General features: G+C 41.9%; 1 protein-coding gene and 1 long non-coding RNA gene across 3 annotated transcripts in view; one reads left to right on the top strand and one right to left on the bottom strand.

Moving 5' to 3' along the window:
- smpd3 (sphingomyelin phosphodiesterase 3) overlaps positions 1-13859 on the top strand; it is a 73249-nt gene extending 59390 nt beyond the window's left edge. Inside the window, exons 6-10 of the mRNA XM_037108528.1 lie at positions 3827-3988; positions 5443-5532; positions 7912-7975; positions 8946-9114; positions 12207-13859. Of these exons, the coding sequence (XP_036964423.1) occupies positions 3827-3988; positions 5443-5532; positions 7912-7975; positions 8946-9114; positions 12207-12308 (587 nt within the window). The 3' untranslated portion in view covers positions 12309-13859. The remainder of the gene's footprint in view (positions 1-3826; positions 3989-5442; positions 5533-7911; positions 7976-8945; positions 9115-12206) is intronic.
- On the bottom strand, positions 8841-13090 carry LOC119025149. Of its 2 annotated transcripts, none has more exons than XR_005076704.1 (4): positions 12984-13090; positions 12201-12338; positions 11985-12082; positions 8841-9111 (listed from the first exon to the last, which is right to left on the bottom strand). It is a non-coding gene; the product is annotated as an uncharacterized LOC119025149 (long non-coding RNA). The 2 variants fall into 2 exon arrangements; XR_005076705.1 differs by having other exon boundaries at positions 12201-12335; positions 12984-13088.

A 13859-nucleotide genomic window follows, 5' to 3' on the forward strand; every position in this document is an offset into this window, starting at 1 on the left:
TAAGGCGTCACAGCCCTATTTAAAGCCTCCGGTCGATGCTTCCCTCATTTTTTACCAGAGACACGTCTCCCCCCTTTGCCTACTATTCTGGGCTCCTCCTACGCTTCTCACAGGTCTATATATAGCAGTGCCAGGGCTGTTTCTAAAGATACATCAAACATAAAGCCTTTAGGGGGGAGGAGGGGAGGTGGATGTAGGGGTATGACAGAGAGAGAACAGGGAGGAAAAAGGGGGGATGAGCACAGAGACCTGATTATTTTCTGGAGTTGTTCATGTGTAATCTTTCCTGAATTACTGCAAGCTACATGATGTCGTGTGATTAAATATGCTCAACCTAATACCACACTGACGATAACCCCTCATCTGACCTCACTCTGATTTGTATCACACCAGTCTCCGAGTTGCTTCGATGTGCAGCTGCAGCACGCCAGACATTTCTAGATTTGTGTGTGCTTTTCTCCTCCTACACACCTATCGTAACAGCTGGCGTGCTGGTCGTGACATCAGTTGTAGTAGCAGCAGTAGTAAGGGTTTCAGCAAAGTGTGTGTATTTCAGTCTGTACGTGATGACACGAAAAGCTACAGCAGAAAGAGCATGGCAGAGAACTACGATAGAGCAGAAAGGTGCTGATGAAGCAAAACTACAATACACAACCTGTTTCGTATCAAAAAGAAAGATCAGACAACATTTTGACACACATTTTGTCTGTATTTACCTTACACGTCATCAGTTTTAAGTCCAAATCTTTCATTTAGCTGGGTTCTTGCACTCTGACACACTATAAAAACTGTTCAGGAATGGCCTGAGTGGCCGCAAGCTTAAGCTTTTAACTTGGTCTTCAAATTCCTAATATCCCAATTCCACTAAACAGCTGTCTGTATGCCTGCATAAGTCAGATCCATGACGGCAACACCATGGCTCAAACTTGGCTCTGACCTGTGAAAGTATGGACACAGGACCTCGGGATGGCAGTGGTCATTTGAGTGCCGTGGGTTGAGAGATGGGGCTCTTGATCCGGTGCGTCCCATAGTTGTTTGATCAGGTTGGGATGTGGGGTACTTGGAGGCCAGGCTGATGCCTTGAGCTCTTTTTTACATTCCTCAGGCCATTCCCAAGTTTCCATTCCAGGCTTTGTGATGAGGAGGTTGTATTTTACCTGTTTGGGAGGCCATTGACATTTTGATGCCGGTGCCATGGGTGGGTGTATTTGTCTGCAACTGTGCCTGGATGGGTGGTGCGTGTATAGAGTCATCTGCATGGATGTCAGGACAAAGGGTTACCTATTCAAACTTTGCAATGCAAAGAGATGATCGATGTTATTGACTGTTAGAGGTTTTAATATTTTGGCTGATCTGTGTAAATGAACAACATAAGCTGTGTGTGATGCAGCTTTAGTTTTAGAGCCCGGGTTTTTGAATCCAAAATAAAGTGATTTGATAGAGATACTCACTGTGTCCCCTTTAAGAAGGGACTGTTTGACCATTCAATAGAAAGCTGTGACTGTTTCACTCATGCTAAAGTCTATTGTCATGGAAGCTGCAGTCGCCATTAACAGGAACACTTAATTTAATGTTTGTTAAATTCAGTATCGCGGTGAATACTTGCCGATACATCAAACAATGTGGACTAATGTAAGAACTCTATAGATGTGATCCATGTTGACCACACTGGTTGAGCTTGTCGGCAATGTTTCTCATTATTAAGGCGTAACCAAATATAGTAATTAACATCATTACGAAACAATGTATTTACCACGAACATGAGACACTCATTTGTGTTGAAATGAATCATCACAATTCATGTGAACGTGGCCAAATTCCCCCGTTGGTATTTACCACCTTGTTATCTATTCAAGGAGGAATTCCTATTTTAAACTTGGAATTTCCCAAAGGCGAGAATTGACAATGGCTGCTTAAGTGCAACGGTAAACGCGTTTAATGTTGCTGACGGCAACTGATGCTTGATGGCGGCGTTGCTTTATTAGACGTGAGTACGGAGCTGGTCTGAATAACTAATCATACTGATTACTTTGGCACTTACAATACGTTGTTTGTTGAGTTACAAATGTATAAATTATTATTTTATTCAGTTCTAAAAATGCACCATCCAATTTTTTTCCAGGCAAGTAGTCCTCACATAAAAAAAAAAAAAAAAAAAAAAGTTTTCACACATAGCAAGTCGAGCTGACACAGGCAAATGTACAGCAAATACGCCCCCACAGCCCGCAGCTTCAGCCATCTCTAAGTAATCCAGTAACACAAAAAACACACACAAAAAAAAACATTGTACTTGAACCGGAGCTGAGCGTAATCAAAGCCAAAGCCACCTACTCACACACCAATATCTTGACACCTCTTTGTTTCTCACACTCTCCACTATTCAGCTGTTATTTCTCTCTCACAGGCTCTCACCTACCGCCTCCCTCTGTTCACCTCCTCCCATCTCTCTCCAACTCCAATTTATCAGATTTACTGGCAGGAGAGAGGAGAGAAGGTACACGCTGCCAAGGCAAATTATCACCACAAGTGACTAAACATTATCTGACTAATATTAGCAACGTGATGATAAACTTACAAACTATGATCATACAGCTACACGCGTACATCTTAGGGTTATTTTTTACGTTTAGTCATCAGAAAATGAATATACACCAGAGAGAGACTTCTTAAATGATGTCACTCTAATGCATAGTAGCCTTTTTACACATCCAACAGACACAAAGCAGCAGTGGCATTTATATCGTCTGATCAGCTATTCACTCTCCTCCAACAACTACAGGGGGAAATATCTTAATCAATAAATAGCTTATTCAACTGCTAAATTCTCCGCGGCGTCGCCAGCTCGTTGCCAACTTTGTCTGTAGTTCGGTGTAGTCTGGGTTTATCAAAACTGTTTCACTGAACTGGCTCACTGAAAACATCAAACCTCAGGAGGAGCCACAGAGGAGGTGTGCCTCTCCCAGGACGCACAGACATGCAATAGATGACGCATGTACAGAACAGAACAACAAAATCACAGTTTACAAGTTGCACTGACAGAAAATCGGTTATGAATTATGATGGATGTTAAGTGTGCGGATCCAGGAGACGAGCAGGCCGAGGCATTCGCCAAGTGGTGCGATAATTGGGTTAGTTTGGACGTCATCCCTGAGCAGTTAAAGGTGCGACAATTCTAAGTAACAGTTTTGGTTGTGCAGTCTGTCCTTGAAATCTAGGACTGGAGAAGCAATGTGCTGTTTTGGTCTTACAACTCAAAATACAAGATGCTTCAGTGTTTACAAATACAGAATGACACAGCTTTTACTATTTAGTTTCAGTGTTCAATGTTTAGCCTGAACTCTGCATGCTAACCTTAGACAGGACCTGGGCTGTATAAATAAAAAAGATTTTAAAAGACATACTGCTTGCGAAATGGAAAACGTGTATTTTCAGATGAGAGTGGATTGGACCGTAACATTGCGCTGGGTTGTTCAATATAACGCATCTATTTTTATTTATTTATTTATATTTTTTTTTTATTTTGTATTGTATCATATCATATTGCATTACATCCTGAGGTGTCACATCATCTGAAAATAATGTATGTTAATGTCACATTTTCTGAGTCACGGTACTGATGCTGATTAACGCTGATAATACCCCGACCAGCTCCCCCCTTCTCTGACCGCCCCTCTCTCACTCCCTCTGGTAGATCAGTTCAGGTCAGTTTCATTCAGACATGGTTGGCTGGCTTTACGGCAGACATTTTGTATTAATTTGCTTCCTCTCTTCCCCTTTTCCCACCTGCCCCCCCCGCTCCGCATAATCACATCGCGCCGTCGACCAGCTGACGCAGCCGTACGCTGCGAGCAGCTGGACCTGTTGCTCCAGTGGGGGACTGAGTTTCGCCAGTCCTCATCCCAGCCACCTGCAGGGGAGAAGGTGCTGGAAGACCTGGTGGCCTTCGATGTCATCCTGGGAGACCTCAACTTTGATAACTGCTCCTCAGGTACACCGTCATCAGGGCTCACATCTAAACTGCATTTCAAACCGTGCATTTCATTTTTGCCAGTTCCTTTAACATGATGGAGGTTTCATCTTTCAGCGTCCCTTCCACACAAATAACATGTGTAACCCAAGAAGCTTGTCTTTAATGTGTAATCCATAGAAGTCTGTGCAAGACCTCGTGTAGTTCCAACAAAGGATGGCTGCATGGTGCCAGGGGCTTTGGATGGTGGAAACGGATTAATTATTCATAGTTTTATCATCAGTGTGAGCGCTAGATTGTAAACTACTGCACAATGTAAAATGACATGACGCATAAGCAACACATGATGGGAGGCGTATTGCTTCTCGCATAGAGAACTAACATCACGGTCACTAATTAACAAGTCATGACCTTAATTTCTTACTCCTCTAAGCATTATTGGTGTGAATTTTCCCCAAAACTCCATGACACTGTTATCCAGCCTCATCACGGATCGTGCTTTATTCACCAAATATATCTGATTACCTGAGTTGTTTTTCATGTTTTAATTGTTCGCACTTCACTCTGTTCGTGTGAGAGAAAAAGAAGAAAAAGACTAAAATAAAAACAAATTAAAACGTTATCATAAAATGTAACACAAAACATGATGTTAAAAGGATTTTTGCTTTTTATGTACGCATCATTGAAAAAAAAATGTGAAAGACATTTATTTTTTGTCTTTAATGAATCGTTGTAATGAAGAGCTGTACAGCAGTTTTTTTCTCTTCACATACCTGCCATTAATCAACAACCAACAAACAACCAGCACCCGGGTTGTATGCTGACTTATCCAGGTTGGACAAGTCAAATCAAATCAATTCAAATCAATTTTATTTACAACAAAATCACAGTGTACAAGTTGCATTGACAGAATACCTGATAGAAATACAACGACGGTCTCAAATTGAAATAATTGTTCTCGTTTTTCTGGTATTTTGATGGTTACAAAGTTGGTTTGTTTTGCCCTGGTCATCTTCTGTCTGCGAGGGTGACGGGATCACCACAAAATGAAAGTTTCTAGTAGTATTATAGGCAAATTGAAATTAATACAAAAAACAGGTTCATGTTTATTTCCAGCATGATTTAAAAGATAATTCTCACTGATGCTTCACTGATGCTCTTAAATCTTTTTCTTTTTTTTAACTGATAATGGAACTAAAATGAGCAAATCTGCATCAAAAATTAAAAAAAAAAAAAAAATGGCTTTCCTCTTCATCTCTTCTTTGGTGAGAATCACAGATAGAAGTACATATTACCTTTATCCAGAGAAGGCTGCACTATATTGTATTTCCTGATCATTCAGGTTTATTAAATAATTACTCCGTGTTCACAAGTAAGTAATGAAACATATCTTTTGTGATATATAAAATAAAACTGTGACTGTGGGTAAATTTGTACTGTCTGTGCACACTTGTTTTTTTTTTTTTTCTTTCCAGAGGACAAGCTGGAGCAGCAGCATGCACTTTTTACCCAATACAAGGACCCATGTCGCCTCGGGCCAGGGGAGGACAAACCATGGGCTCTGGGTAACAACACACACACACACACACACACACACAGATCTACGCAAGCAGAGTCAGACGTTCCTCGAGAGACACAGTCATATATACTGTAGTTCTTTTGGCTCAAAAACAGCATCAACAGCAAAAACTAATCCTCAAAAAGTGACACACTCCGCTATGAAATGCAGGTGTTGTTATACACTCATGCCGTCAGTGACTCAGGAAGTGCGCTGATCCATACAGTGCATGAGGAGCAGAGCTGCCTATAATCTGGCTCTGTCTGGCTAAATCAGGATGCACCCTCTGTGTGAATTAAAATACACCCAGTACAGCGTGCTGATACATGGGCATTAGTGACGTAAAGACTGGAGGGTTTTGGTCTGGATGTGAAGCGTTATTTAGGCCAGCGGTATTTCGGGGACAGTGTGGGCTGTACGGAGTGAAAGGGCTCGTTGAGAGAAGGGCTTATTTATTTTGGACAGGAACAGTTTGCGCAGCGAACCAGGGGAAATATCTGTGCCTCCTGTTTGGAGGTGCACATCTATCCAGGGGAAGAGGGAGGCAAGACAAGAGCAATGGATCAATGAATCGATGAAAGAAAGGGAGCAAAGATTATTGTACTTCATAAAGCTTATCCAAAGGAGATTAGAGCTACAAGAATACAATAGTAAGCCAAAACATGCAGGCAGAGAGCCCGACTGCCCGCTGCTGTCAGATGCTGTCCTGATGGTGTGACGACGGTTTTCATGAAATGTGCCGAAATCGGAGAGCTCCAGGAATCTTCCACTGCCGACCACCCAGCCTGCCAAAGAACACAGACATCACGCAGGGCCGGTGCTGCATTCAAATCACGTGGGAATTAGAGGTAGCCTGAGACCACTTCATGGCTAAAAGTTTATAGAAGCGCATACATCCAAAACAAGTAATCACTCAGGGCCTGACAGAGGCGAGTTTGCACACTCTTGAATGGTCCCATGAACACTTACTTTGAAACTTTACTTACAGACTTCTTTTAACAAATTTATTTCATTTGTAAGGTCTAGCATTTAAAATGTATTTTGAAGTTTGTGTAAGGTGTGCCGCTGCACTTGTTTTATGTCTAGAGAATGTTTCACGAGGAGGTAGTACACGATCGTGACTTCCCCTTTTGTTACCTATTTCACTTCCATAGTGAAACACCAGTGACACGAATGCGAAATCACATGATGAAAGATGTGAATATTAAAGGATTCGGTGAAAATGTATCGCTGTTGATCAGAGATCGCTTGGTAATGCCTCTGAGTTCATGTTTGATGGCGCATTAAACTTACCAACCACGAACCGAAAAATGCAACGAGAGCAGTACAGTAACTGTGGTTTCTCATATATTTCAGGAGTTGTGGTCTAAATAACATCCATTTTACTGCCCACACTTACTGAATGCTTCAGTGCTGCCAGAATATACGAGAGGAGAGAAACTGAGGTCATGTTGACCACCTGGAGGAGGGAGTCTGTCGTCTAGCTCTACTTTCCCGGACAAGCTGAGAGGAGCCCAGCAGACAGGCAGCAGTCAGTCTGCCTAACACCTCACCATCTTTGTTTGAGTAATCTAAAACCTGCTCTTAGACTTGTGAAAAAAAAAATCAAACGCCTTCTTTTCATAAGAGCTCCCAACTCTTGTGAATTGACTGGAGTAACTTCAGAGAGGCGTTCTCTTCACATGGAGCATTTCGAGCACATTATCCAGCCCACGGCTTCACATCCTCATTGTATAAAAGATCTCTGAGTGCCTGCCTCTCTCTGGCTGTTATATTTGTAGATGACAGTGAATCTGTCTCAGGAACATAAAGGCTGATATATATGCTCTCGAATCAAGGTGCGCTGATGCCTCCATTGTTACACTGAAAGGAGCCAAATTGGAATTACAGCACGGCTCTACTTGAAAAAGCCACGCTGGGCGTTATAGCGAGGGGAGGAACTGTAAAGCATACGCTCGATCAAAAAACGCAGTACAGCAAATAATGGTGGTGTTGCTGAAATATTTTTTGTGACGATTGCTCAAAACATGACCCGGATTTCAATCTCACTCTCATCTCTGCGTGTTGTCCAGTAGTGAATACAGGGAGCGGGTCAAGCAAGAATGAGGAATGCGGAAGAAAGAAATATTTTTTTACGCTTTTGCTCACCTGCAGAAAGCATTGCTGACTAACGAACGGTCTGTTACGGAATGTTACCAAAAAAAAATGTGGCGAACCAGACCTCAACCCGTTCACACTGACAAAACAGCACTTCCATCTTTGGTGGTTATCATGAGGGACTCATGGGAAATAAACTGATACTGTATCCATGACGTATTATTATAAGTCATCTCACAATAACTGCCAGCGGGGGGTTTTCATGTGTCTTAATGTGTCATTGAAACAGGTACTTTACTGGATCCCAGCGGCCTTTATGACGACGAGGTCAGTTCACCTGAAGGTTTACAAAAGTAAGTCACACACACACTGACATGTTCTTGTCACTTAAGGGTGACTTTGCAGTGACTTTGATTCCAAATGTTGAGATTTACATTCTTACTGGGGCATGTTGAGGATGAGTTCACACAAGGCTTACTTGATGCTATAGAGTATAAAAACACACATCTGTCCTGTTACTCTACCTTACCCCAGCCACAGCTCTGCCCTAGTCTTAACCCTGAGGCCTCTTTCAAATAAAATCAAGAGAACATTTTATTCCTCCCAGTCATTTTGAGTGCGGGTGCTGAGGTGGACAATCACGTAAACGAGCGATCAGACTGGCTGGTCAACAGTTGCTCACTCGGGGTAATGGCACTATGATTACAGCCTACTGCTATCATACTTAAAATGGAAGTTCTTCATGTTTGTAATGATGGCACATTTGGTGTCCCGGACACAGTAGTCTCACTTGCCAGACCTCCACAACACTTTGCCATTGCTGGAGAAATGTCTTGCTGCACCAATACTCTCCCTGGTTTAGGGAAAAAACACAGCGGTTTGTTTGCGTGTCTTTAAACAAATCGTTATCGCCTCAGGCTTTGTTTAACCCATGACACAGTGATGGTGCCCCTGCAAAAAAAGTGTCATGGGGCAACCTAATTTGCACATGGGGTAGGCTTCATCATTATTAGAGACCATTAGAAAAATATATTGTTTTAGACTGAAATTCTCTTTTGTCTCTTAAGTGTCTTAAAGTCCCAGTCTGAGCTGACTACTGACCTAACATGCCATGATCTGTGGTCCTGTGCACTCGCTCTTGATCTGAATAGAAATGGGAACATTTTTTTTTCTGCAAATCCTGTTGTTTTATGGCTTATTTTATTTGTTTGGACTCAAATAATGCAACTTCAAGAGTATATCCCTCGTCCCCTGTGCATCCGTCTGTCTCAGTGTCTAAACTCCAGTCTGCTTATCCTCTCCCATCTTCTTTGTCTTTGTCAGAGTGATGGAGAACGAGGAGGGTAGGAAGGAGTACCTGGTGTTCCCTCCCAGTAAGAGCCAGTGTCCCGCCAGCAGTCAGAAGGGGAGGAAGATCCCGCTGAAGGGCAACGGACGGCGGATCGACTACATCCTCTACAGCGACGAGGGCCTGCAGCAGGACTGGAAACTGGTATGGATCAGTAGAGGAGTACAGAAAAATCTAATGAAAACGCCATCCCGTCCCGTGATTTTCTAATCTAAATCACAGCAACAGCGCCAATAAGCACACAGCCAGCAGCTTGTTAACTCATTTTTCAATCCTACAAAAAAACAAATGTCAAAACAGCAATATATGGTTTCACAAAGTACTTATTCAGTTTTTGTCTGACATGACGTAGAGGGATTTTTTCTACCTTTAGATTAGACATGTTGGGATTTTTCTTTCCCGATATCAATTCCAATACCTGAACTCTGTGTGTCGGACAAAGCTTTTCAACAGCTGTAAACTATCTGCCGTAAACAGGCTGTGTTAAGTTATGTGATGTGATGGATGTGCAGTGTAAAGGGGATCCTGCTCGGGAAGCATCTGTGATTTTTCTGTCGGATTGCCGAAAAAAGTTAACGATGAATTATCAAATTTGAACATGTGCCACTCTGGCTCTGATGCAGCATCCTCTCGCACAATGTCCTGCACACCACTATTAGCCTATAAACACTAAATAATGTGAATCTGCAAAGTAACTAGTAACTAAACGTATCAGTTAGTGTAGCGCAGAGGAAGTATAAAGTAGCAGAAAATGGAAGTATTCAAGTTAAATACCTGAAAATTTGTTCTTGACGCTACATCTCCTGGCTTCAGCTTTATATTTACTGTAAGGACACCAGGCTGAGTCTAACTCTCAGCAGGAAAAAGAAAAAAAAAAGATTCTTTTCGACATGTTAAACTAGCAGCCTTTTCCAACACGTTCTGCAATCTCACGCTGTATGAAACATCAATACTGTAAGTCTGCTTAATAGGGTGAAAGGATTGTTTCAGTTGAGAGAAACTAAGTGCAAGAACTCTGATGCATTGTGTGCCATTTGCTTGTCAGCAGGGAAGCGATCTGCTTCGTTCTGCCCTCATTCATTTTCTAACAACAAACTTGCCAGACGCCTGTGTTTGTGAGCCACGTGAAACGCAACTGGCAGCCATTGAAACGATGTCATACCACAGGAGAATATTTGACTTTTTAAAAGGATGAAAAGATTTAAAGACATGAAACCAAAAAGGGGGGGGGAACAATGAAACACAGCAATACAAACTGAGAGGGAAAGGAATGAGGCCAATGCTGTCATGGCTGTCAGTCTGTGTGAGGGATTGGAGAGGATTGGAAAACCAAATCACATCATTTACATAGAACATCTCGTCTGTGCCTGACTCTCTCAGCCACCTGATGCCACCTTGTGCCAGGACTGAGTTACTGTGATCTGCCACTCGATGCTGACTGTCATGTTGAACTGCTGACATATGAAGTGATTTTGCTTCCTCATGAACAAACCTCAGACCACTTGAAACCATTGTGGCATTTTCTTTCCCCGTGTGTTGTTTATCTTCGCTCTGTTGATTTATATTCACTTTTGGTGATCTGCTTTTGGTTTCGCTTGAGTGAACTGTCTCCAGTGGTGCTCATATATGTCTGCAAATGTATCAAATGTTAATCATCAGTGAAGAAAAAAATGCAACTCCATCAATAGTAGTGGTAGTAATAATTGATAGAAATATCCACTCACTGACAGTATGAGGTATGTAGATATGCTTTTCCACAGTGCTGGGTTTGTTTACAATGGTTCGAACAAGTTCCCTTAGTTCCAGTGAAGGGAAGTGTGAATGCAAGGCAGGGGGAAACACGAGGCAGCACCCATATTAGACAATAATGTGCTTTATATTTACAGTGGATTGACCCTGGGTAAGACCCTCTGCTGTTCTCTAGTGACAAAAGCCAAGTCTATAAGCCAGATCAATCATAAAGTGTTTTTTTTCTGAGTTTGACCTGGAAGAATTGACTTGTAAAATGTACAAAAAAAGTCATACTTGTTTATACACCAGCCTCCAGAGTTATAGTTGGGGGCAAATACAGCAATTATAACTGAAATCTGCCTACGACTACGTTTCAACATGTTATAAAGCATTTGTTACACCTTTCTATAGCACTGTTGTGGATGTTAGATAGGGGGAATTATATTCAAACCATATTCAAACATTAACAATGGGTCAGGTTTATTGCATGTATTGTGAAAGCACACTTGCAGTGCAGTGCAGCTCTGCTTATTTCTGCCCGTGCGTTTGGTTTTCCAGCCCCAAACCCTGCAGTCAGTAAATGTAGTTTTCAGTGAAAACATTCTGTTCAACCCTACCGCATGCTACGTGCCCAGCAGCACTCAGCAGACGGACAACTTCAGTGACTAGCTGGTCAAGAAAAGTCAAGCACTTGGCAGTTTTAGAACCCGATATTGTGTGTATATTTGTATAAAAATAACTGTACATGTGTTTCTAACTCCCAACGCATTGGGCCTGACACTGAAGGTACCCCTCAGTAGCATCATTTCTGGAAGCACCTTTCGAGTGCAGTAGTATAAAGACCGAGAAAACGTCAATGCCGGAGGTCAGCTGTGCTGGTTGGAGAACTGACAGAACTCAGTAAAGTTATTTTATTCCAAATCTTTTAATAAACCTAACCAAGTACTTTTGTGCCTAAATAAACCTAACCTAACCCTTTCACAACGTTAAAACCCTAGAGCTAATTGTCCAAAAGTCATGTCATGATACCTAGTGATATGTGAACTGTTTGTCAGCAAGCTTTATTTTGAAGGTCTAACTGACTGCTTGCTTGAACATGGATCCCTGCATGTACAAATTAAAGCATCCCAGTTTGAAGCTTAAGGCCACTGCTCAAACTGTCGTATTGGAGGAGTTAGGAGTAAGAACATGTTGCCTATGTAACATGAAAAAACTACAAATTTGATTTCCATTATGCGACCCTGTGTTGAATAATGACAAATACATTTACTTGTTGTTGTTACCTTGTAGTTAAATGGCCAGATACACAGCCCCGAATCGATGCTAACGTTGCTCTCTGTCTGCTCGATGACTGAACAGGTGTGTTCGCGCGTTGCGTGGCCTTCAAGTGGACAGAAAGACAAAACTTTTAAATCCTACAGATTTAAAAAAAAAAAAAAAAAAAAAAAGGTAAAAAGGTCAGATTAAGACGACTTGAAAACAGTTATTTTCTCCCTCACCTGCAGGAAATGGAGGAGTTCAGTTTCGTCACCCAATTAGCTGGTGTCACCGACCACCTGTCTGTGGCCATGCGATTGGCTGTGGCCACTGGAGAAGAGGAGCCTTAGATTGATCGACCACCTGGGCTTTTTTTTCTACTGCCACGGAGGTTTGACAGACGACGAAAAGATGAAGAGTTTACAGATATGGCGCTGCTTGAGAAACACAACATGCAGTCCTGAGAGAGGATTGAAAGGACAGCGGAATGGACGGATGAATCACCAGAGGAGCGCTGTGTGGATCGACGCGCATAAAGACGGTAGAGGAGAGCGACAGCAGAGGAGTGATATGAAAGAGAAAGAGTCTGGAGGGGAGAGATAAGCAGGGGGACTGAGTTCAGAAAGCCAGAAAGGTATTCTTCTTCCTGGCGAACCCACACACACACACACACACCCACACACACAAACACACACTACCTAACACAAACACGATTGATCGACATTTTGACTGTTGAATTTCGCCTGGCCTCTCCTCTCTGCTCCTCCAACACTCCCTGTTGAACTAATCCAGAGGGTTTTATTTACAGTGAATTGTTTCATGTAGCCAATTGACACACACTCCTTTAATTGGATTTGTTTTAGCTATAGTGTAATGATGATTTTTCTTCTTTTTTTTTTTTTAATGATTCAACCTTCAGGGACTGTTGGATCGTCATTCTTTTAGTGACTGTGTTTAAAAAAAAAAAAACGGAAAACAATATTTAAGTAGTGAGAGTGAAGCTACTGACTGGCCTTTACACTGACCGTCTGTGTCCTTGTGTTGTGCTCCTTCCTGAAAGGCTCTTGGTCAGTTCATTCACCTTACTGCTCCCACATCAGTCCCAGGAACCTCAACAAGTGTCTTTTTTTCTAAAAAAAAATAAATAAATAAATAAATTAAACTAGTCTTTCTAAGGGGAGAGAAATAATATGATACAATTTCTATTGTCGCCACATCACTTTTTATAGGGAGATTAAATGCCTGTTTAATACTATATGGTATGTTTCTAATAAGAGGTATTGTATTGGGACATGAAACCAGAGGAAAAAAAAAAGGTTTGATGCAATGCTTATAGCATGTTTTTTCATCCATGAAAGTGACTTCTCAAGGTTTTGCTGATGCATGATGGGAAACGGTATCAGTTTACAACATTAATATAGAGGCTTGATATGCGTACTTGCTTGAGTCTGGATGCTTGGTGAGTCAAGAAGCATTTTACCCTAAAAGATACACACTTACTGTATGCCAGTGTGACATTTGTGCATGTGGGACTCCAACACATAACAAACATAAAGGTATGCACAGGAACATACTGAGGATTTACAGTGTACATCATGTACAGAGGGGTTTCAGGTGATGTAACATACCCTCTTGTGGCCATATTGGAGGACCTGTGACTTACCTATCATTGAGAGGGTAGTTATTGTCAGCTTGTTAGCTAACAAACCGCTGTGGCTGTCTTGTTAGCGAGCCACTACTGTCTTATAAGCATGTCTGATTTGTGCACTCGTCAGAATACAGTATACAGCCCAGTTTTTGGTTTGAGCACAATCAGTTGTACGAGGGATCACCATGACAACAGCCATATTGTGATTAAACTGCAAAACCTCGAAACACACACACACACACACACACACACA

Source organism: Acanthopagrus latus, chromosome 8 (assembly GCF_904848185.1).
Source record: "Acanthopagrus latus isolate v.2019 chromosome 8, fAcaLat1.1, whole genome shotgun sequence".
NCBI classification, from domain to species: domain Eukaryota; kingdom Metazoa; phylum Chordata; class Actinopteri; order Spariformes; family Sparidae; genus Acanthopagrus; species Acanthopagrus latus.